This window comes from Adelges cooleyi, unplaced genomic scaffold, assembly GCF_023614345.1.
Source record: "Adelges cooleyi isolate 19-005CV unplaced genomic scaffold, UGA_ACOO_1.1 ACOO_flye_CR_arks_rails_tigmint_CR_PRNA_108, whole genome shotgun sequence".
In the NCBI taxonomy this organism is placed as follows: Eukaryota; Metazoa; Arthropoda; class Insecta; order Hemiptera; family Adelgidae; genus Adelges; species Adelges cooleyi.
In genome coordinates this window covers 5,603,392-5,628,090 of record NW_026095761.1, presented here as the reverse complement: position 1 = coordinate 5,628,090, position 24,699 = coordinate 5,603,392, and the positions used below count along the sequence as shown (strand labels likewise).

At 27.6% G+C, this 24,699-nt stretch overlaps 3 protein-coding genes across 5 annotated transcripts; 2 read left to right on the top strand and 1 right to left on the bottom strand.

Moving 5' to 3' along the window:
- The first annotated feature begins 4,292 nt into the window (after positions 1–4,292).
- LOC126844516 (putative uncharacterized protein DDB_G0282133) lies at positions 4,293–12,576 on the top strand. 2 transcript variants are annotated; one of them, XM_050582774.1, is made up of 10 exons: positions 4,293–4,587; positions 4,663–4,853; positions 5,757–8,494; positions 8,564–8,680; positions 9,091–9,308; positions 9,952–10,185; positions 10,302–10,433; positions 10,605–10,768; positions 10,998–11,172; positions 12,420–12,576. In XM_050582774.1, the coding sequence occupies exons 1-4, from the start codon at positions 4,565–4,567 to the stop codon at positions 8,657–8,659; spliced, it is 3,048 nt and encodes a 1,015-aa protein (XP_050438731.1). In that variant the 5' UTR covers positions 4,293–4,564; the 3' UTR covers positions 8,660–8,680; positions 9,091–9,308; positions 9,952–10,185; positions 10,302–10,433; positions 10,605–10,768; positions 10,998–11,172; positions 12,420–12,576. The 2 variants fall into 2 exon arrangements, with proteins under 2 accessions (XP_050438731.1, XP_050438740.1); XM_050582783.1 differs by lacking the exons at positions 10,998–11,172; positions 12,420–12,576 and adding an exon at positions 10,804–10,946.
- Positions 12,577–14,064: 1,488 nt separating this feature from the next.
- On the top strand, positions 14,065–21,844 carry LOC126838460 (uncharacterized). Of its 2 annotated transcripts, none has more exons than XM_050572880.1 (10): positions 14,065–14,501; positions 15,539–15,828; positions 15,904–16,029; positions 16,117–16,228; positions 16,373–16,741; positions 16,820–16,992; positions 17,068–17,178; positions 17,240–17,361; positions 20,671–20,910; positions 20,976–21,844. In XM_050572880.1, exons 2-10 carry the CDS (start codon positions 15,554–15,556, stop codon positions 21,437–21,439), a joined length of 1,992 nt encoding a protein of 663 aa, XP_050428837.1. In that variant the 5' UTR covers positions 14,065–14,501; positions 15,539–15,553; the 3' UTR covers positions 21,440–21,844. The 2 variants fall into 2 exon arrangements, with proteins under 2 accessions (XP_050428837.1, XP_050428848.1); XM_050572891.1 differs by having other exon boundaries at positions 15,529–15,828.
- A 600-nt stretch (positions 21,845–22,444) lies between these two features.
- Positions 22,445–24,569, bottom strand: LOC126842204 (suppressor of hairless protein-like). Its single transcript, XM_050579093.1, has 2 exons — positions 24,457–24,569; positions 22,445–24,155 (listed from the first exon to the last, which is right to left on the bottom strand). The coding sequence occupies exon 2, from the start codon at positions 24,040–24,042 to the stop codon at positions 22,642–22,644; it is 1,401 nt and encodes a 466-aa protein (XP_050435050.1). The 5' UTR covers positions 24,043–24,155; positions 24,457–24,569; the 3' UTR covers positions 22,445–22,641.
- Positions 24,570–24,699: the final 130 nt, after the last annotated feature.

The following is a 24,699-nucleotide window of genomic DNA, read 5'->3' as shown; positions in this document are numbered from 1 at the left end:
GTGTAAATGCTTATAGGCTCAGTTCGACCTTGATTATATTACTTAGGTCTTAGTGGAATAGACAATAGTTATTAAATCTACGGAAGAATCATTTTAGGAAAATCTTTACTATAAATTATTATGATAAACTATTAAAGATCAACTAGTTTTTAATAATATGTAAAAAATAATATTTTAAATTGTTATTTAACAAGAGAACTTTTAAAAGTAAAATAGCAACCTACATAACATTTCTTATACCTAGTACCTACCTGTTAAAAACATAATACATATAATACAATGATTTATAGCTCAGCAATTATAATTTGCTTATTATTTAATTAAAAATTTGTTAAAGTAATAATATACAGTAAATTAATTATTAAATGTAAATATTATATTTATGCTCTATGAAATATTTCAATGCCTATATTTTTTCTGTCTCTATACAAATGGGCGTGACCTGCCCAAATTTTCTTTAGTTTTTATATTTATTTATGGGTCACCATATTTATTCTTTCTACTGGAACCTGTTCATTATTTTATTTATAACATCTAATCCGGTCAGTTCTTAAAAACGAAGCCTCCTAAGTAAATGTAATGTTTGCCAATGCATATCTTCCCATTCTTTGAAAAAATTCTTAATACGACACTAATTGTGAATTATATTTGACGATAAATTATTTTTTATATAAATTGGTAAATATTTGAAAATGAGGTTATCACCTATTAAAAATGGCATCTCGCTCAACGGAGGTCTCGTGACTATTCTTCATTGCTTTTTTATTTAAAGAAAGTTACAAACAGTTAAAGTTTTAAAGAATCTGTAATTATTTTTCTCCAATACATTAAAATAGAAATAACAAATTTGTTTTTAAATCTTAATTTATTATCAAAAAGACAATTGTATTATTACAATAATTGCATGAATAGTCACTATGTAATAAGTCACTATGATTATTAAAATAAGCGGTTGATTAGGTAAAACAATTTCCGATATAAACGGAGGACCTATTTAAAATTTGAGTCAAGTGGTCCAGTGATGTTGATTTTTAAAAACGTATATACTTACATCAATACTTAGCCTTATTTTAATGTATATGTTTAGCTTATGACTGTATTTATAAGGAGGAATGCAAGGTATAAAACAATTTAATCTCAATCCTTTCCCGGAGAATTAAGCTTGATGATTTGTTTTATATTTAATCGAATCCTTATAAAAGTTATTCCAATCAAAACGAACACAATTCACATTTAATGGTTTAAATTATAAAAGAGTCGATGACAATCGGAAACATTAATAATCTTAATCTTTATTGTTATTATTTTTTCTTCACGGACAATATTCCAATAACAAATAAAACGATATATTTTGCTTCTTTTGATTAAGTGACGTAAAGAGGGCGCTTAAATATTTAGCTTAATATTATAAAATAGTATGTAGAACATTGTTTAAAAATAATTTCGGATCAAAATCAACCATTATCGTGAGAAATTTCAGGATAAAACAATCCTGGATTTAGAAACGCTTTAGACTTTAGTAAATACCTAAGAACTAAATAGGTACAATTAAGTATGTAGCTGTACGTAAAGTAAGAGGAAAGTTTTTCTTACAAGGGAGAAAAATCGTCGCTACTTGTATCGTCAAAAATACCTAATTGATATTATATGTATATACTTTTTTTAAAGAGACTTAAGTTAAGTCTAAGGGGGGTGACTGGTGACCCTCTTAGCTCTTCACTCAACGCTTAGACATTTATGGATGTACTATTTTAACTGTACTTATTTTTATAAAAATATAGTTAACTAAATGTTAAAATACTAAATACAAGTTATAACCTTAGTAAAGTAAATTTATTTTTAAGTGCATTGGTTATAAATAATATTAATAGACAATCGTAATAAGTTTGAAAACTCCCAAACTAAGTTTTTAGAAATTCCATTTTGTTATAGACTAAACGTGAATATTGAGCCCAAAAGTGCATATTTAGTCCCTAAATTGTGTTTGAAAAAATTTAAATAAAAACAGAGTAACATTCCTTCTTCTCCGTAGTAATAGTTGTAAAGGATTTTAGATTAAAGATAGTAATTTAGATAGAATATCTTAACGAATGACCTTAAATAAAACCGTGCACCGCATTATTTTTGTTTTGTTGGGTTTATATATAGAACCTATTAATCATAAAAATTGCTATATAATAATGTTTTTAAATTTGCTTTTGTAAACACGGTTGTGTAATTACTATTTGTAATGGTCTTTAAAGATTACCTAATAAGTAATATCTATGCGCTAAAGTCCTTCAATATATTATTCATAACTATATTTCATGATAACGCCTTAGATTTTTCTATGTTTGGGTCACTGTGATACGAGGTAGCAGTTACACATATAAGTATTATTAAGGTAATAGTAAGTCAGTCTCGATAGATATTTGTAGGTCTAAACTTCAAAGTCTGAACTCTGATATTCGAAGAAAAAAATTACTATCTCAATAATATTACTTTAATACTGCGATCTGGCAGCTGTTTTTTAACTGTATTTTATTATGTTGACTACTTAGTATATTACCTATATAAATATAAATGCAATCCACCAACAGTACCTACTTATTCCATTAAAACAACCCGGGTAAAATAATTTATTTAAGCGTTTAATTGTTGAAACTGTTACAGTTAAGAATTGAAATAGGGATAACGAAATGTATGCTAGTAGCTTATCTGTAGCTAAGGCGGAATTGAGCATAAAATAGATATTAGATCTTGGATTTTGGAATGCGGTCATAACTATATAGTATATACTAAAGTCCAATTTTGAAGTTTTAGTTTTTTTTCTTGGACCCAAAATAATTATATATAATATATGTTTGTTTGCCCAACTTTGAGTTAAGAATATATAATAAAAACGTTATAAAAAAGGGACAATCCTTATAAACATATTTTTTTAACTTCATACAGGTAAAATTTTATTACCGTTGTGTATTTTATAGTATTTCTGATTGTTATCTAATTTATGCACGGGTCCCTTAAGAAACGGGGTTTTTAATGTATTTTCTATGCTGTATTAAAATTGTCTCAGATTTAATGTAGAACTTACAGGTTTTTTTTAACACAAAAGTAAAGAAAAAAACCGTGATTTTTATGTTACGTTGTTTTCAATTTTGACGGCATTTAAATGCATTCAGAGGCCAAAGTAGTTCAGCGAAACAAGTCCTATGTTTACATACATATATTTTGGTTTTGTCCTAAAAAAGGCTAAATACCTATATTTCACTGTTGTTAAAGTATTTAGTTGTTAAAAGATAAATAACTTGTACATACTCGATTGATTGCATTTTACGATTACGTTTTATAAGGGCTGACAAACCTGATTAGTTATTAATTGCTTAAAGAAAAGAAAAGAGTATTTTAAAAGGCCTAGAGCGACGAGCCAATATAATGATTATAGATTACATAGGCTCTCTAGTGGAGCTTATCAAAATCATAAGCTTTAGAAGTTATTTGGACATTTGATATTGATAAGACATAATTAAATTTTACATGTCATTTTAGAAGGGAATATTTTAGGCAAAAACCTATAAGAAGAACTAGGTCCTGCAAAGCATTTTTCACACACCAACACTTTAGGAAACTGCTTAAAACCGGTTAGCGGTATATCTGGCTGCAACGGCGCAGCAGTGACAAGGCATGGTCTTTTTATAGAAAATATAGAAATATGTAGGTCAAAGGACAAGGACTTGACAAGTCTAAAATATATTATATAAATACAAAAGTCTTAAAAGATAACGTTTATCAATAGTAATAATTATATCACAAAAAATAATACTTAATTACATGGGATTTTATGGGGATAGGCTTGCTATAATGTCTGTGGACGAATCAGGGTAGGCAATATAAGTATACAGATAATTACCTTTTTTCTCTTACTTCTGGCACTCTTCTTTTCCTTACTAGCAAATGTGCAAAATCAGTTTCTACGGTAAAAAAAAATGAATTATGGTTGATTTCTGGCCACACTGATGCACCTAAAATTTTGGGCAAGCTGTTATAGGTCCCAAGCCATTCGATAGTATTCTTCAATTGGTATAACTTGTTTATAACCTATTAAAAAAAAAAAAAAGAACCACGAGGGGCGGGATAGAGCGGGACCGACAAAACCAAAGTGGTAACTTGTTATCATTTGGGAACCTATGACCGAATGCCAAAATTTTGACCTATTTGATTTCTTATAAAATGTCCCTTCTGGTTATTCTGTGTTCATATTTCAATCATTATCAATTTTATTGTTGATATGCTTTTAACAATGAAAATAAATAACAATTATTTAAAATGATAAAAATAATTAACATAACATATGTGTATAGTGTACGTGAGTTGTGAAGTCAATAGCTTTTAAAATTTAACTATTTGAGTTTTGTTAGGTATAAAAAATAATTAAGGACTTTAGCCTTGCTTAAGTTCAAACGTATGAAAGTATTTTGAATAATGTTTGTATTAATGCAATTTGGTACTAATATATAATATTAGTACCAAAATTTTCACAATTAAAGTTATTTCAATACAATGGTTTTGAATTTTAAATTTCGCTATGGGTGGAAAAAAGGAACCATCGTAAGTCTGATCATGAAAGAATATTATGGCTGACATAATTAATGACTACATTTGTTTTTTTTTCTAAATCTTTAGTAAAAATCGATTATATGAAAAAGAGAGAAGAGACCGATTAAATGTCAGTTTTGAAGAATTGCGCACTGTACTGCCTGCATCAGAAACTAATGCTTCGTTGGGTAAAGCAGAAATTATTAATCATGCAGTTGATTTTATTAGAATCTTACAAAGTGAAAAGCTCCAAATATCAAACATAAATCGTATAAATCGTAAGTGTAGCTTCATATTATTTATATTTAACAATGACTTAATAAACAGGCATGATTTCTAGACTACAAAGTTTCCCTATCTTTGCACATTTGCCACAGTTATGGAAGATTTTATAACTTGTAATTATAAATTAACGTAGTAAAATACTTCTTTTTTCAAGTCCAGGGTAATTTTCTTGCGTACTATTATCTAGTAATCATGCATGTTTATTAAGTCGTGGCAATTGTATTTCATGCAGAAAATGAAACTGAGTCATTTGTAGAAATTGTTTTGTTAATTATATATAATTTATACAATCTGTAGATAATTATTTTTACAAAAAGTTTAATAAATAAATAATATGTTTAAGTGAACAGAGGTTAGGTTAGAAGAAATCATCTATTTTTGGAGCTAAACTAGTGTAATGTATTATTATTAAATACAAAACCCTATCTACACAATAGTGGATACTATTAAATAATGATTATTATAATAATAATTAACAGCATTATATTGACGTATCGTATGAAAAGTAGCACCGTTCAAGTTCTAGTAAAAACTAACACCAATCCAGGCTTCTTACGAAAACTAGCACGGTTGACGATGACCTTACAAAAAGTAGGATTGTTCGTGAATTTTTTACAAAAACTAGCACCAATAGCACGAACGGTGCTTGTCTTTGTAAGAACTTGAACGGTGCTACTTTTTGTACGGGGCGTCGATATTTACATCCTTTGTTGGAAACCTTATGATTTTTTTAATGTTATTAGATGGTTCATGTTGCTAAATGGGATTGTTTTAAAATAATTGATATGCCTTTAAATGTTACAGGATGTAGTATAGCATCATGTTCTATATATTTGTACATACCGATTTTATTGTAAATTTTTTTTCACAAAACTAATGTTATGTTTTTTTTTTAGGTAAAGAAATAATAAGACTGAAAAATAGAATAGTTCAATTATGTAATAAAATCAAATATCTTTTATCTCTTTTGAAAGAATCAAAAATTGAAGTACCCAAAGAAAAATCTAACAAAAGATCATTATTGAAAACTCCAAATAAATCAAAACCGATCAAAGATTCTACTATAAAAAACAGGTGTATTCAAAAATTAAAAAGAAAATCTAAATTATTACCAAAACCAGTTTCTATTTTATTACAAAGCAAACCACTTAACCTGCCGGTTTTAGCCACTTCTAACAAACCTACATTTATTGTCCCCAAAGGACATTTAATTAAAATTGAAACTACTCCTATTATACCACAATCTCAAATTGTGTATGATGTACCTAAGTTATTACTTTTACCTGAGTATAAAAGCTCTGGGCGTTTGATTGTTCCAAAGAAAAATGATGCTACAAGCACTACGTCAGTAAATAAAAGACCTATCCCATCATTAGCAACCTACAACAGTTTATTAAAAAAAACAAATTTTCTAAATGGTACTAATAAAACTACAAATTTGAATGATGCAAATTTAAAAAAAAAATCTGAGCCCATAAAGGAATCTACTAAAAAAAAAAATCTGGACAATGAAAATATTAGCAAAAATAATACTGCAGAAGCTGATAAACACAATAGTTTAGAAACAGTAAAAATTAGTGATAATAAATGTATACGAAGTCATACAATTGAAGCCATTGTGAAAGATATAAATCAAGAAAAAAATGAGAAACAGACTGAAAGAGAAGAAAATATTTCAATTGATAATGTAAACAGCAGTTCAACTGAAAATGAAATAAAATTTAACAACACTGAAAACGTTAATAGTAATAAATTATCAAATGATCACCCACCTGATTGTTTGTCTTCAACACCGACGACATCAGCTGTTGTTAACTCATTAAGTATTTTAACTGAAGAAAACCAAAGAAAATCAATGGAAACTGCAAAGAATATTATGTCTTGTTTTGATGATATACGTTTGCCCATGCCGAATACCGATTTTTCTACAGATCTATTTAGCTCTTTACAGGGACCAGTTGGTGGTCATCATGCTGATTCTATGTCACCGACTGAAGCATTTTTACTTTCTTTTCCCCTTGTTTCAACTTCAAAAAATACAAGCATTTTAAATGAAACTGAACACAATGATATACATTCAGCCACCCCAACAACTATACTTCAAATTGGAAATCTTGAATCGCCAGCCACAGAATTATATCAGAAAAATATAGAAGATTGTGAAAAAGGTCAAAATAAAAACAAAACTAAAGATAGTTATGGTTATAATGAGAAACCTTTTTATAATGAAAACTTCTTGGATATGAGTAAGAAAAATGATGATATATTTGGATATAATAAAGAAGTTAAGAAATCGAAACCAACAACTACTTCACAGCCTTCCATCGCAACTTATCCTAAAACACATTTTAATGATATTGCTTCATACTATAAAACAACACAATCGAGTTCTGATCTTTGGAGGTATACCAGTTATAATTCCTATGATAAAAATGTAAGTAAAAATATTAAAAAAAACGATAAATCTACTTCAACAGCATTTACAAACAATGTTCCTTATGTGCCGTATGATATAAATCCAACTACATACATTGACACAGAAAATTATAATGAAGTTTGGCCCCATAAACCCAAACAGAAAAAAAAGCAAAATGATAAAAATGTTTTGGTTAATTGGATGACAGATAAGGGTTGTCAAAATCTGTATCCCAAGAAAAACGATGACAGTTATCAAAAGAAAAACAATTTCGATATGACCTTTGACATTCAACCTGAGCCCAAACAAACATATTCATGGTCACCTTCGAAAACTCTACCTTTATTGCCTCATTTAGATACAAATATGCCTTCAACATTACCAACTTTAGTAGGCGACTTGGCATTGAATATAAATACTGGTACAAATACTCCATTTGATCAGCGCCTGTATGATTGCAATAAGAAGAACGACAATGTCATACCTATTACTAGTAATGAACAAAATATGTTTAATTATATAAATTCAAAATCACGATCTGTAAATTCAAATTTCTTATCTGTAAGCCAATTGGTAGAACAACCCAAAACTAATGACAAACGTAAAGGAAAAAGTTGTGCTAAGGATTACTGTTGTGTGTACCAGAATCAGAAAACCGATAAAGACTATTACCAAAATCAAACAAAACATTATTACCCTGATTCTAACACATTCGAACAAGATCAATCTTGGGTGAGATCAAAATATTCACATGATTCCAGTAGATCAACAAATCATAGTGCAGAGTCATTGATCAGAAATCATCAAAAAAATAATTCTAATTTAAAATTGAATCCAAAAAATCAACATATTTTGTCTAATAAACAGACGACATATTATAAGGCTGGGCAAAAGCCGAGTTATAGTAATAACGAAAACATAAGTAATTATTACAATCAACACAATAGCAATTATTTATACGACTGTAGAAATGATTTAGATAAACAACCATCTACGTATCAAATAGCTCCTAATTTCTACAACCCTCCTGTTACAACAAAACATAATATTGCTAATTATATTCCTTTACCTACAACATTTAATATGACAAATTCAACCTATAATAAGCCAATTCAGCATTTTACTCAGAATACAAACAATTACTACAACAATAGTAATAATGTAAATACATTGACCAATTTCAATTTGAGTACCATTTTTCCAGAAATAAATGATAAGGTAAATAACTTTATTTATTTTAGTCTTATTAACTTATTGTAGTATAGATTTGTATTCTTCTATTCTCAGGAATCAAATAATATCACATCGTTAGAAGGATCATCTAAAAATAACGAATTTGATGCTATAAATAATTATGGAACTGCGATTCATCCAACATTTTGATATGGTATACGAACTCTATAAGTAAGTTCATTCCAATAAATATTGTGTAGTTTTATTTAGTATTGCTATATATTATATTATTGTTTTATAGCCTAACCAAGTTTAAAAAACAAAATCTATACTAAATTAAATTTGAAATTTATAATGCATATATATATATAAATAAATATATATGTCTTAACAACAATCTATATTCTGTATAAACATTGTACAATGGAAATCCCTAAATCCAAATGATAACATGTCATTTATTATAAATTATGTTGTGTTGATAGACGTACTCAATACTGTCTAGTTATCTGCTTTCTAAATTCAGATTTTGACAACTGTGAGAGTCTACTAAATTCTTTTAATATAAATTTCACCTGTTGTTATATTTTGCTTTATTTTTAAATACAGTTTATCAATTATTCTTAACATTATATTTACAGATTCCAGTCTCATGACAATTGGCATTGTTAATTTTGCAAACTGTGATTGTGATATTAGTCTTAGATCTTTTCATACCAAATGTGTTATTAAATCCATCAACATGTTAAAAATTGCTAAATTATCTAACTGTGTCTCGTTGATTTCTGGACATTCTGAAGAAACTGCATTTGTAACACTTAAACATTTATATAAATCTGCATTTACACCAAGTTTAAATGTAAGTAATTACTATATTTTAATTTAATATAACATTACTTAAGTCAATGTCTTTAGTGCAAGGGGTGGGCTATTTCCTTTAAATGGATAATAGACATTATCCAACCCCTCCACACATACACAAGCTCTTCTTATGTGAGTGCTGTAAAAAGTTAAAACTTAATTTGAAAAATATGTGTTAAAATTTGTAGGGTACATAGAAAAAATTAAAAACCAGAAAAGTCAATTTAATTTTAATCTAAGAAAAACATGTTTTTAAAAATGCAGTATGTCAAAATTAATTTTTCTATAATTATATTAATGATAAGAATTAATAATTATTTTTATTATAATTGAAATTTAACTTTCAGTAGTATAATTCTTTCATTATACTGATTGTTGTGAATAAAGTTTGTTCAGATATCAATTACACAATGGGTATGCTGTATGGTTATGTCCAATATCCATTCCACAAAATAGTATCAAGTGAAAATTATTTCACATGTCAAATTGTTATAAAAATTTGAAATTTTTACTTAAAAATAACCACACAATATTAAGAAAGTTTATGAAGTATATGTTTATGACATATGGATATAATATTCTGCAAAAAAAAATATTTTCTTATAAATTATAAATTAAAAGCATAAAATGTTTAATTGCAGCTTGATACGTTTACTTTACTGGCTAACATAGAGACTTACAGAGTTCTTGAAAATGTATTACTCAGTAATAGCACATCTAGAGTTATGTTTAGTGCGTTGAAACTTTTAACAAAAATGCTACAATTTCATGTTAAATTATTACCAGAAGATGTATGCTCAATTTGCACTAAAACTACATTACCAACAACTGTTCTTTATTTCTTGTTAAATAAGTTGGAGTTGCTGCAAAAACATGTAAGTTAGACAAAATACAAATTATAGTTTGATATTTGTTTACATATTATACAAAATATTTAAACAAACTATATTTTCTTGAATTATTAAAAAAAAAACATTTTATTGTATTTTAGGAACTCTTAATGAATGTAAATTTTGAAGGTTTAATTGGATTTTGGACATTACTTTATAAATTACTCAAAGTAGTAATAAACTTGCCTAGAATATCTATAACAATTTTAACACCAACTAGACTTATGTCATCAGTAAGTAGTAAAATTAAGATTAGCAGTTAAAAAAGTTAATTAGATATTAAAAAAAATGATTTTGTTATTGTACATTTATAATACTAAAAGTTCATTTAACTAATGATTGTTTAAAATAAAAAATATTTTGTGTTGTATTGTAACTGTATAGATATATAATTTATGTTACAGTTTATACATGTTCTTAATGAATTTGTAAAAGGAAATATGTACACCAATCAGTCGTTAAATGATCTACCAATTGTGTGCGTTATGTATGTTATGATGAATTTGAAATTGCAAAATAAGTGTTTTTTGGAGTTTGTGGATTTTAGTGGAACATTATTTTTTGTGAAGTAATATAGTATTCATCCTACATACCTACTTTTAGGGCCTGTTTGTTACCCAGAAATAAATTATTTTTCACTATCAAAATAACTCCTAGAAAAAAATGTATATGTTAAATTGACTGGATTAAACATTTTTGTTACAACTTTTTTATCAAATATTTGATATTTTAACCATTAATATTCGACAACTGGGCATTTAAATGTTACCATTTTAACATTTGTCATTTTTTTTTAGATGCCTAAATATTATTTTTGTTAATACTACATTATACTTTTCTAAGTATATCCAACTATGTTTTATAAACATCACATATGAGATATTTAAGATGAAATCATTTTATGTTGATGACAACATTTATTGGACTATTACAAGTGTGATTATGAATAATACTACAAATGTTAATAAAATAGTAAGTTATCTCTAGAAGTAAATCGTTATTTTAAGGAATTTCTTGATATTGGTGGCAAATATATAATTAAGTTTATTGTTAGATAGTATAGTTTTGTATAGACTTCCAAATCTACTAATGTCTAATAACTAAATACATTTTCGACCTAAAACTTGACAGTAAAAAGTTTCCAAGTTAAAATCATTTTTCTTATCGCATACCTGCTTTATATTTTGAGTATGTATACTTAAATTAGAATCTATATTGCTATGATTTACTGTAGAACATTATTTAAATGAAAATTTAAATAACTATTAAAAATAAAAACCAATTTATATAAAAATTCAAAAAATAAATAGAACTGTAATTTTAGTTTTAACAAATACCTAAATATTAGTTACATAGCATTTTTATTTAAACAATTTTTAGTAACAAACTCAAAATTATATAACTAAATTTCAACTCTTAATATTTAAATAATAAAATTAAATAAATTATAATTTGCAATAGTAGGATTTATTTTAATTTTATTAGACTGCTTTTATTTATTTATTATTTTTTAAATAAAACATAAAATTTTTTTTTTAAATTAAACAATTTAATGCCACACCTTTTAAGCAGAGGTTGTGCTAGATGGGGCGGCCAACGTCGGTTTTGCAGTGCTGCGGTAATTGAACCCAGTACCTTAAGCGCAATGAGCTTGACACCTATTACCACCGCAACTCGCACCCTGACTTTTTGAAATGAAATGTATTTAATTGAATTATTAATTGCAACAGCAAATAAAAATGTATTTGTAATTAATGTTTATTTCATTAATTATTTGATAAAGTAATCCAACATTTATTTAAAATAATTAATTATTTTCAAATAACTATTAAAGCTATTTAAATTTAAAAAATGACCAATTTTTAATATAAGTAAATAATTATATTTCTGTGCAGCTTTAAGTTTTGAAATTGAAAATATAAAGTTTATTCTTATAATATGTTAGTATATTCTTTATCATCTTACTATCAACACACACATTAATTTTATCAACACATTCAACTTAGGGGTTATATTATAATTAATATCATAAAATATGGGTCAATCTGAAAAATCAAAATAACTTCCTAAAATTGTCTCTAAGTAGTTCAAAAAAAATAAAAAAGTCAGGATGTCACTGATAATCTGGGTGAATTAATAATACGTTCATGATATTACAGGGAAGAACCTATTTTTTTGGTAATATATTTAATTTGTGTAAAATATTATTTCTGTAAAAGGTTATGAATGCTGCGTATCAATTAATTATTAAAATTACTTCGATTAAATATTCATGTTCAAATGAAGCTGCTGCTCTGATCCATTTAAGTTATTCTAAAAGCTTACGTTTGAAACCCAAAAATATTTGCAGATTTTCCTTTTGGCACAAGTTTACTGGTATGTGTGTACTTCAGAATTGATTAAAATATTATTTTTAAGTAATTTAAATTTTCTTTTTGTAGAAAACAAAAATTCGCCGTGTTGTTTAAGAAAAAGTGGGTTGAGTTCATTGGAATCAAATACCATGCTGGAGTCATCTGTTGCTGTAGCTAATGAGAGATTTGACATGATAGTTTCAACAAATAGTGTTAATCAGTTGTTTGAAAGACCTCATTGTCATAATAATACGTATAAAGAAAATAATTTGTATTCAAATTCTTATAACAACACTTGCAAAATGGAAAAATATTTTTATTTTGCTGATTGGTTAAAGGAAAATTCTAGGACATCTACACCAAAAAGTTATATAATGTGCTAGTTAGACTTATGTAACAATTATTTTTATATTCAAGTAATAACTATATTTATTTTATTTTATTAAGTGTTAAAATTATTGTATTATAATTCATAGTCTTTTATCATTGTATGACTATTTTTAATATTATTTATGTGTAAGTTATCAGTTCTATTTGTTTTTATATTTAATTAATTTATATTCAGCCTCACATTACAATTTTTTTTTGTTTATAATTTAATTTTATGAATTACCATAGTTTTATTCACTATGTGATTTCAAATTGCAATGGCAAAACCGAATTTAAATCTTGTTTAGTATTACTGTTTATAAATTATTAAAAAAATGAATATTTTTCTATTCCTAATTGTTTTTTTCTTTTTTCGAATATGAACCTTTTCTTCATTTTATGAATAGGAACATCAATTGAATAAATAATCTATGCATTAAATAATGAGAAATGGGTTAAGATTATATTTTAATAATGTAAATAATTGTATAGTTTAGTACTTTCTTCTTAGATTAGGGTAATTTTGGCGTCAGCGAGCGATTTGCTATAGGTGTAGTCAGCTCTAAATGATTGGAACAAGCGGCAAAAGAGAAAAATATAGGTAATATTGTTACTATAGTGAGTTCTTATAATTTATAAACATATTTAAGAAATAAGAACATAATTAGGTAGTCTGAAATATGAATGACATTCTTAAAGTAGCTCGTTTGGTGTAATAATAAATTATTATGGGTACTTTGATTTACCACCACTTCGATAGCATAAATACTTCTTATAAACATCCTTAAGGACACTTTTTGGGACGGTTTTCGGAATATCTGAGGAACGATTTTGAATATCTGACTTTCATATAATATATGTGATATTAATTTTTAGACATTTTAAATTATTTATTACTTACGCCTAAGTAAGCTTAAGTCTAAAAAAATAAAAGGTGCAAATATTTATTTTTAAAATGTTTTACTGATAATTAATTTAGTAATTGGTAATTATTATATATTACTGTCCAATGAAAAATTAAAATGTGTCTGTGTTCCGTATTGTAACCATATTTTGAAACAACCTCAAGGAGTTTATATATGAAATGTCCGATACCATGTTTACCACATAATATGTTGGCGTCACCCGTTTTCTAGAGTCCAGACTATGGTGAATCGTCTCGTCTGACTGTCTATACTAAAGTCAAAATATTATATTATAAATTATATTACACATTTTTTTTTTTTATTAATTTCTCCCTTTATATATTATTATTGCATTGCGCTTACCTGTAAAACCGAAGCGGTCTCCCGTCATTATACAATATAATATTATAAATTATGTTACTTTTATAGATAACTTTAGTGACGAATGTATTTTGTGTAGTATGATATAGTTTACAATTTATGTTATAATTATATCGTTATCTTCAGTACCTACTTTTAGTCTTATGACTTATGTTATTTAGCCACCATACCTATTAGAGGTGTTATAATTTACAAATATTATTAGTATTTGGTACTTTTCAACACCTTTGAGTCTAAAGAAATAAGTATTATCGAAAACTCAATTTCACATTTACACCTTCGACATCTTGTTGTAAGTACAGATTTTCTATTAACTATTTTCATAATGAATAATTTTAAAATGTATGTGAGATAGTTGAAAAAATGGTTTTTATCATTCATTTTTGTTTTTCAATAATCTGATAAAGTACTAAATAGACATAATATTGCATTGAGCATATTCAATTCTGAAGTTTGTTTATCAATTGATATTGCGTTGTCAGTTAATTGAAATAGATTTTAATTAAAATTTAAATCATTTATCATTATGAAATAGAATACAATTAATTTGTATTAATTTTATTTGTATATACTGTTTTTATTAAGAAACTAATATCCAATATTCCAGCTAGTATAGATATTGGTCGATATTTACAATCGGCTAATTCACAACTCTAGTACTTTTCTTAACCTTATAATTGTAAAGCAATGCCCCGATTTCACTCCTTAATATGTAACATCCAAGGTACATAAGATTTACATGTTGATAAAATTATTGTATTTAAAAAATTTTTAAAACATGTACCCCCATTGAAATTTACAAAAGAATAACTGAAGTATAGGTCGGAAAAGCTATCTTTATAACTTCACTAGTTTTTTTTAAATTTCTAATTGTGCAGACGTACTTGTGAGCAATTTAAATGCCTAAAGTTCTTTATTTAAAAACAAATTAATATACAACAGTATTTTTTATTCCTTGTACAAAATTTCAAAAACTTTTTATTCTTTCATGCATTGTTTTTCAATACTAATATGTTTTCAACTTTATTATTTTTTAAAAGACACCACTGGTTGATAAACTATTTAATTTGTATGTATTATACGTTATGAATTCTCAAGTATTAGAATTCTTTCTCACTTGGATAATTAGTGAAAATCTGTGAATTATTTAAGACAACACGTGTTTGTTACCCAAGTATTAATTTAAACTCCTGGGTACTTGAGTATTTGTGTGAGTATAAATATATGTATTATTTACAAGTAATTATCAATCGGTAGTAGTGTCTATATTTAATGATTCAAAATAAAATTTATCAATCAAAAACATTTAAACTATGTAGTTCTGTGTAGAAATTTAGTAGTCCAATGAGACGTGCAAGCTATGGTGGTGGAAATCGTGGAGCTTCAAGAGGTAGTGGTGGTAGCAGAGGTGGAAGTTACGGCAGCCGTGGATCTGGTTTCAGCAGTCGTGGTGGTGGAAGCAGTGATGGATATAGAAGAGGTGGACCTGTAGGAGCAAGTGGTAATAGCTTCAGTAACAAGCAACCTGGCGGAGCCTTACGTAAACCAAGATGGGAGAGTGAAACTTTACAACCATTCCAAAAAAATTTTTATACACCGCATCCATTGGTTTTAAACCGGTATGTTTTTATTCGTAATTATATTATTATTTTAAATACTTTTACTACTTAATTATAATTTGTTTTCTTTTATAGTTCTAAACAAGAAGTGGAAAGCTATGTCAAAGAAAAAGAAATTTCATATATTGGTAGTAATGTACCAGATCCTATTATGAACTTCCATGAAGTAATTTTACCAGACTACGTTTTAAATGAAGTAAAGTAAGTTGGTAAACCCCATATAAAATATAATATATTCACTATTTTATGTATAAATATATATTATTAATTGTAAATATATAATAAAAGAAAACAAGGATTTAGTCAACCAACACCAATCCAAGCTGTGAGTTGGCCTATTGCATTGAGTGGTAGAAACATGGTTGGAATAGCTCAAACTGGATCTGGAAAAACTCTTGCTGTAAGTAATTACATTGTTCTGTTAGTTTAGACTTATCTATAAAATATATTTTAAAACATTTTCAGTTTATAATTATAAAAATCAGTTAGTAACATATACTTGCATTGTAAATTAAGTTATGTTTTTTTGTTTTTACTTTTTTAGTATATACTGCCAGCAATATTACATATAAATAATCAGCCTCGTCTCCTGCGTTATGATGGTCCAATTGCCTTAGTTTTAGCGCCTACACGAGAACTGGCTCAGCAAATTCAACAGGTCGCTAATGCATTTGGAACATCAACTTTTGTACGAAATACGTGTGTGTTCGGTGGTGCTCCTAAAGGGCCTCAAGCAGATGATTTAGATCGTGGTGTTGAAATTGTTATTGCTACACCAGGCCGACTTATTGACTTTTTGGAAAGAAATACTACAAATTTAAAACGTTGTACTTATTTAGTATTAGATGAAGCAGATCGTATGTTAGACATGGGTTTTGAGCCACAAATACGTAAAATCATTGAACAGATTAGAGTAAGAATGAGATTAAATTTTATAACAAATTATAAGCTGGAGTTTAAATGTTTTTTTTAAAAAATATTTTTAATATAGCCTGACCGTCAAGTTTTAATGTGGTCTGCTACATGGCCTCAGGAAGTAAAGAATTTAGCTGAAGAATTTTTAGTTGATTATGTACAAGTGAATGTGGGATCTCTCAACTTATCTGCCAATCATAATATATCGCAAGTAGTTGATGTCTGTGATGATTATGAAAAAGAACAAAAGTAATAATTGAAATTTTTTTATTAGCTGAATATATATATATAAATATTTGTTTAAATCTTGTTTTTAATATTTAGGTTGTTCGCTTTATTGACTGATATATTCTCACAACCTGAAAACAAGACTATAATTTTTGTTGAAACCAAACGCTCTGTTGATAATATTGTGAAATCAGTTAACCGCAATGGGTAAGAACTAACAGATGTTAATTATTGCATTACAGTTCTAAAAAATATTCACAAAATATAGGTGGAGATCTATAGGAATACATGGTAATAAGTCTCAAAATGAACGTGACCACACATTGAATCAGTTCCGCTCAGGTCAAGCAAACATTTTGGTTGCCACTGATGTAGCTGCGCGTGGTTTGGGTAAGTTGCGGTAGAGAAAGCAAATTCAAGAGTGGAACCAAGATTCCAGACTGGTTGTTAATGTATCGATGCCTTCGATGATCTTGTATCTACTCACTCAGCCGTTCGGGTTAATGTCAAAGAAAACAGAGCTCGTCGGATGATTTTCGAGGCACGTAATATAATATAGCCTATTTTTTTCCTTTTGTGTTATTTCTTGATGTCAAACTCAAGGATGATTACTATACATATAAAATGTAGGGCTGGTGTTTTGATCTTGTTATGATAATTATTTTTTTAACAATAAAATGACATGTACATAAATGCAAGACTGTTAAAAAAAATTAACCGATTTTTTGAGGTTTAAGCATATTATGATACAGTTTGCTTGTAAATAATCTAACTGCAATTACATCAGCCCAAAACTTAATAAACTAAGGCTATGTTATACCAATTGACCTTATGAAAAAGAATCAGTAGAATCTTAATTATCTGAAATTGGTTTATTATAATACTAAGGGAAATCTTTAGGGTCATACTGATAATTCCAATTTTAGTGCTATATTATTAATTAGGTTGAAATAAGACTTTTATTCAGGTATACACACTACGGTCATCATTCGGATAATTGGGTTTCTACTGTAAATATAAATCTGTTGAAATAGACATTCTCGATAGGCACCGAGGAGTAATATAAACATAATGTGAAGGAGCAATATCTTGAAATATTATTTTGTTGTAGGTTATTATTTATTAATATCTGATACTGTTTATGATGGGCTTAATGTAGTTCAATTTATTCTTATTTCTTATAAAAAACGTAATACTATGAAGTCATATATTACTTTGAAACTATTTTGAAAAGAGTTTTATTATAAAATTAATATTTAAATGAAAAATTCTTCTTAAGTGATTTAAGTCTCACAAAAAATGTACAAATCAATACGGTATTGGAGGGATTAAACACATAAAACATCATAGATCGGCAACACTAACTATTATTTTTGGATTTCATAATTATTTTAATCTTTAAATACAGAAAAGCGAGTATAATATAGCGTTTCTTACTGTTACATTAATGTTGTCTATTTATGTTTATACTTACTGCTGTATTTAGCTGTATTATAATATAAGTAATAGATCGTTTACTAGAATTTGAGAGCCATCAGTCTAAATCTTTTTTAAAAAAAATGCACAAGAGTGAGTACTATTATCTATTCCATAGGCTACCTGCAATTAGCCTTGCTTGTTAGGTTATAGGCTGCTGTAAGTATAAGTCACATAGTCTTAGAATATTGTTGTACTCATGACCTATGAAGAGATGCAGCAAATCCGTAGTAAACGATCTAAGGTACAGTCAACTTTATAATCAGGAGTTCAAAAATTAATTCTGGCCAAATTTTATTCTTTATTATTAAGCACCACACTGCCGTGCAAAAAATTAGCAAATGTTTGTCAATTATATGGGTTTATGTACATGCTAATGTATATATTGCAACAAGCATTTCTCTGATGTTTCAATATACCGACCGAGTGAATATGTTTGTGGACGTTTTGCACAGCAATGTGGATCTTTAAAAAAAAATATTATGTATACTATTACGATAACGTATTTATTTTATTTTATTATCTTATCGCACATGCGTATTTCAAAAGTGACACAAGTCTAAAATAATGTTTTGAGAAAAATTCTAAAAACTGTTTAGTGAGCATATCAAAAAGCATTTACATAACTAATATATTTTTTTCTTTCAAATTCTATAGGTAAAAGAAAAAATTTATGCAATATAATTATTTCATGTTTTGAGGACTGTTAACCCAAGTCTTACTATGGTGATAACTAAAAATTAAGATTTTTTGACTTGTCACTTTTGAAACTCTTGTGTGATATGTTTTAACTAGGTTCATCACTTATTTTGTGAAAACAAATATAAAATAAAATGCTTTATTCTTTTTGAAACTAATAGATAGTCAAATAAATTTACTTAACTCCTGCATTAGTTCTCAAAGAAAATACTTGAGTGAAAATTAAAACTAAAAAAAAAAAAAAAATTTTAATAATTAGAAAAAATAATGTGCTAATAATTTGGCTGGAATTACTTCCGTATCTCTATTTATAATACCATTATAATTAGTAAAATGTGCTCCTTCATATTGAAATAAATAATAAGGCATCTGAATTATTTGATTCTATGTCAATCAGTCTGGTTATTTTTTAGGTACTTCTTTTGTCCAATTTAGTATGGATTAAATACATTTTTTCTTTTTCTACGCTTATTTTTGAAGCTGAGTTACTCTACATTTTAATTATAAATGTATAAAACTTTAGCACATTATGTATATATATATATTTGTAATTTTTGTAAGTTTAACATAAATGCACTAAAAATATCAATTATTAAAACACTATGTCATGGTGACATGGACATCATGCTCTAAACACAGCCTTATGAAAATATAATAAATAGTATATAAATACATTAATTTTATAGGATCTATCTTTTGCTAAATATATTTGAAGGTTTTAGGTCGAAATAACATACTACATATTAACAAATTAAATATGCTATGAACCAATCTAAACCTATTTTAAGAACTATAACTTTTCCTAGAATTCTCATATTTCACATAATCATCATGCAATGAATCATGCATGTGTGAAAACTTATCAAACCTGTTGATAAACATTTTCATTTCTTAGACACTGTAAAATTTACGAAAATTTTCTTTTTGTTTCTTCGGTATATAGCTGGATATAACTGGAATTGTAAGGTTAAATAATATAATAATGCATATCAACTCGTAATTGAAAACTGTTTAACGATCAGTCATTATTTTTTGGTGACACTTACACACAAATAACTTATATTTAAAAAAAAAAAAAATTTTGATTTTTTAAATAGAAAGATTAATATTTCGAAGTCTCTCCATGCTGGTAAAATGCAACATTTTAGATTTCTAGTGGTGAATGTACTTTGATGTATATCAGTTGCTACACATTGTTTTTTCATGGTTTTGTTTGTTAGTGTGGACAAGCCTTAATTTCTTTATTCATTATTTTCGGTTGTGATAAAAAAATGAAAATTTCTTGCTCAAATTAGAAACAAGCAGTAAATTGTTTCCTTTTAGTTTGGATGGCAGTGTGCTGTATGTCTTCAATTTGTTTAGTTTGTTTAGTTATTACTTTATTTTGATAAGCAAGCACATTAACAATATATTTTATAAACACATGCAGGTATAAAAAAAAGCTGTATATATATATATATATATATCTATATATGTAAGTAATTTTGCACTTTATTGAAATTAAATATTTTATTAATAAATTAGATGTGGATGATGTCAAGTACGTGATTAATTATGATTATCCAAATTCTTCCGAAGACTATGTTCATCGTATTGGCAGAACAGGTCGTTCTAGTCGCACTGGAACAGCTTTTACTTTTGTTACACCCAACAATGCCCGTCAAGCTAAAGATCTTATATCTGTGCTTCAAGAAGCCAACCAAGTAGTTAATCCTAAACTTTTTGAACTTGCTGAAATGGCTGCTGCTGGAGTTTTTGGAAGAAGTATGTAGAATGTTTATGTATGTAGTGCGTTTATCAGCTGCATTGTATTTTTTTTTATGTTTTAGTGGATCGTTCTAACCGCAATCGGGGTGGGCCCAACAATCGATCACGTGGTGGTCAAGATCGCGGCAGTAGAGGAGGTTACGGTGGTGGAGGTAACCGTGGAACTTACACTAACAGAGGAGGTAGTCGAAGCGGATATACTGGTAGTTCTCAAATTGCAAGTCGGGGCAGTTACTCAAGTGGAAATCAAGGAGGTCGCAGTGGATATAATTTGTCGACTACCCCAGTAGCAAACAACAATAACAATAATGGGGCCATACCAACAGGTCGTGAAAGAGTTAGTAGATGGGGCGATAGTAATGGCAGCCAACAACCAACCCAACCTAGTCAACATCAACCAACTTACATGTCCCAACCTGTTTCTGCACAAATGCCTAATATGAACAACCCTCCACCTGGATATACTGGTAATTATGGATTCCAAGATGCTACATCAAACAACAACTATGGAGGAGGATTTAATTAATGATGACCATTTATTATTTTTAAACTGTTAATTATTATTCTTTTTTGTTTTTTTTAATAATTAATTTTAATTAATGAAAACACTTAAATAGACAAATATTTATCTATTGAAATATTAAATTATCAATAGCACAACTACTCGTGTAGTATTAATTTTTAGTAAATTATTTATTTGATGAAAAAAAAAATGTATTATAATATATTTGGAATTGTCATTAATTGTTGTTTATTTAAAAGTGAAACTAGTTTTTAGCTCGGATGTGTAGTTTAAAACATAAAAAGGTATGATTTTTCTGTATTTACAATAACATTTCATTAGGTACTATTATAATATTAATATCTTCATCAATTAGTCCATTGATCAGAATTAATTTTTAATTATTGATTAAAGAATTTGTACTAACTCGGTCCCAAGTATTTTTTTCCTTTTTGGTTTTTATTTAAAACGAAAAAACTATAAATTATTTTAAATACAATAATATATTAATATATTAACTAAATATTTTTCTATAGATGAAAAAAAGTTTGTTGTTTATTCTTCGGGTGATTAATAAAATTGCTTGAATTAACAAAGGAATAACTGCTTTTGTAACATCAAAGAAAATTATAGTTGTTCTAATGATTAGTACCGTTAATATTGTTTGATGCTTAGGATGTATTTTAATGCGTTTTCACATTATTAAGAAAATATGAATTCAACATTTTTAAAATATTGAACCGATTAAATCATTTTTAAAGAAGTATAAAACTTATCTTTTCAATTTCTTATCCAATTAGTTCATATTATTCTGTTGAGAACAATTCTTAATGGCTAGAAAATATTATAACCTTGGTACATTCACTTTTGGAAATGACAGTTTGCGCAAACATTAACTATAAGTTAAGAATTGATTGGAAGATAATCAGTTCACAATTCTATATATTTATACTAGTACTTTAATCACAGAAATTGCGCAGAGATAATTAAATAATAAATAAAAATAGGACGTGTGACATTTATTTAAGAGAAAACATAAATAATTCAAAATATAATACATGTATAAATATAGAATGTACAACATTTAATTTGATTTGAGCAATCATTTTTCAATTGAATAAAAATTTAATCAAAAATAAAATAATATCCTTAAAATTATTACTAATATTACATTTGACAACAAATTGATCAGTCATTTATGAAACTATAATAATTTTTTCTAGATATCAACTCAATATGTGTGAAAGAGAATAATTATGATTTGAATTCGGTGTTCTCATTATTTCATTAGCGTGTGTAACGCGATTTCTTGGTCCTGGCTCAGGAGTGTATGTAAATGTCAAACCAGTAGCATAAATAATTCCATCGTTTCTTACTAGTGATACAGGCACCTGTGTTAAATGTTTTACCCATGACCAGTCTCCTCTGAATGAAGATATATCAGGAACGACTGCTATCATGCTTTCTTGACAACGAAACATGGTTTCAGATTCAACATTTCCAAACCAAACTTGTAAGTGAGGTGTAAAGTTTTCACCACTCAATTCCAACATAGTGACATCTCCTCCCCCATTAGTATTTAACCCGTGTACTACCGGAACTGGTGTTATTGGAGAGTTTACAGGTCCCATTCCTTCATAGAATTGATATTCGGCTTTGTCCGTACTAATTATAGTCCAACAAGCTCCATCGTTAATCATTTCTTTGTTTGGACTCTTAGGACAAGCTGTACCTTGGAAATTTGTGATACGTTCTTGTGCTAAACACAAATACATGTGATCGGTGTCTTTCATATAGAACGCACATTTGTGAAGTTGTGAAACGGGATCATCGGCTTCCAGTAACGCGGTTTGCTTGTCTACTTTTCTGATGACTAATCGTGGTAAAGCCATTCCAGTTACACTGCATACCAACTTTACTGTGCTGCCATAATGAATATAACCGTCTCTAACATTAAATTCTTCACTTTCACTTTCGTCGTCATCTAATAAATAAATTATGAAAGCTCCCCATTGAGTTGAGCTAGCGTGAAAAGTTCCGTTTTCAACATGTAAATAACGTGTGCTCACTGTTTGAGACCGAAGCCTATTAAATAATGCCACTTTTGTTCCACTAGCAATACATAAGTCTGCATTTTTTAACGATTGTTTCTTTTTCGAAGGTTTGGATATAACTTTAATTCTTTTACTGTGAAACGTCCCAATATCGTACCCGTTATTATAAAACATCCGAACCATGAGCATAAAATGTTTGCGCTTGTCAGAATCAGATATAAACAATGTTTTGGCAGCGCAATACTGTTTATTATTGTTAAGATCAAGTGGCTGTAAATCTTGATCCGCACTTCCGATACCGATGAATGCACTCATTTGAGAATTGGGTTCTGTCACACCTTCTCTCATAAGCTGCTGTTGACGCAAACTCCAACCATTGCCAAATAAATACACACATGGCGGTGGGCAGAAAAAGCGTTTTTCGTTACCATATGATTTTTGTGCTACTTTAGCATGAAGAATAACTAAAACTAAATCATTCCTATCACGTAGATATCTTTCCATGGCATCTTTTGTTAGCCGCTTTTCAGGACGAATTTGCATAGAAAGTTCAGGACCATAATGATGAGGCATGATGATAAATATTTAATCCAATCAATGTTATAAAAATATATCAAATCTCGATGTCATAAATGTAAAACACATATCAGTGATTGTAATTTTGACTGAAGACAGGATCCAAAAGCCTATAAAATATAATTAATGTACATTTTATAATATGTTATTTTATAGTTTCCAGAAATTATACACATAATTTAACATATTAAGGTGAGCCCGCAGCTAAATAAATTACAGGTTTAAAATTAGCATGAAAAATAATACAAAAAGGAGTGTCCGGCAATGTACATTTTTATCAAAAATTAAACATTCCACACCAATGTCTACTATCTTAGTACTTAGTTCATACACTTAGAATTAAAATGATTTTCATAACTAATACAAGTGAACCGTTAAACATTACACAATATACTAGTTGTTAGAAATTACCATTAATGATTGAAAAAAAAAATTCAAAGTAGATAATTTGTAATTAAAAAAATTTTGAAATTGCCAAGTTCAAATTTTAAACACTAAAAACACAAATTATATTAAGATCAAAAGCTTACAAGTTGCAACGACACTGTGGAGACACTTATCAAAATATATTATTATGTTATGATTTCGGAATGGTGATAACATTAAGATTTAGTAAATATTAAATAATGTCAATAGAATAACATCGATTATCGA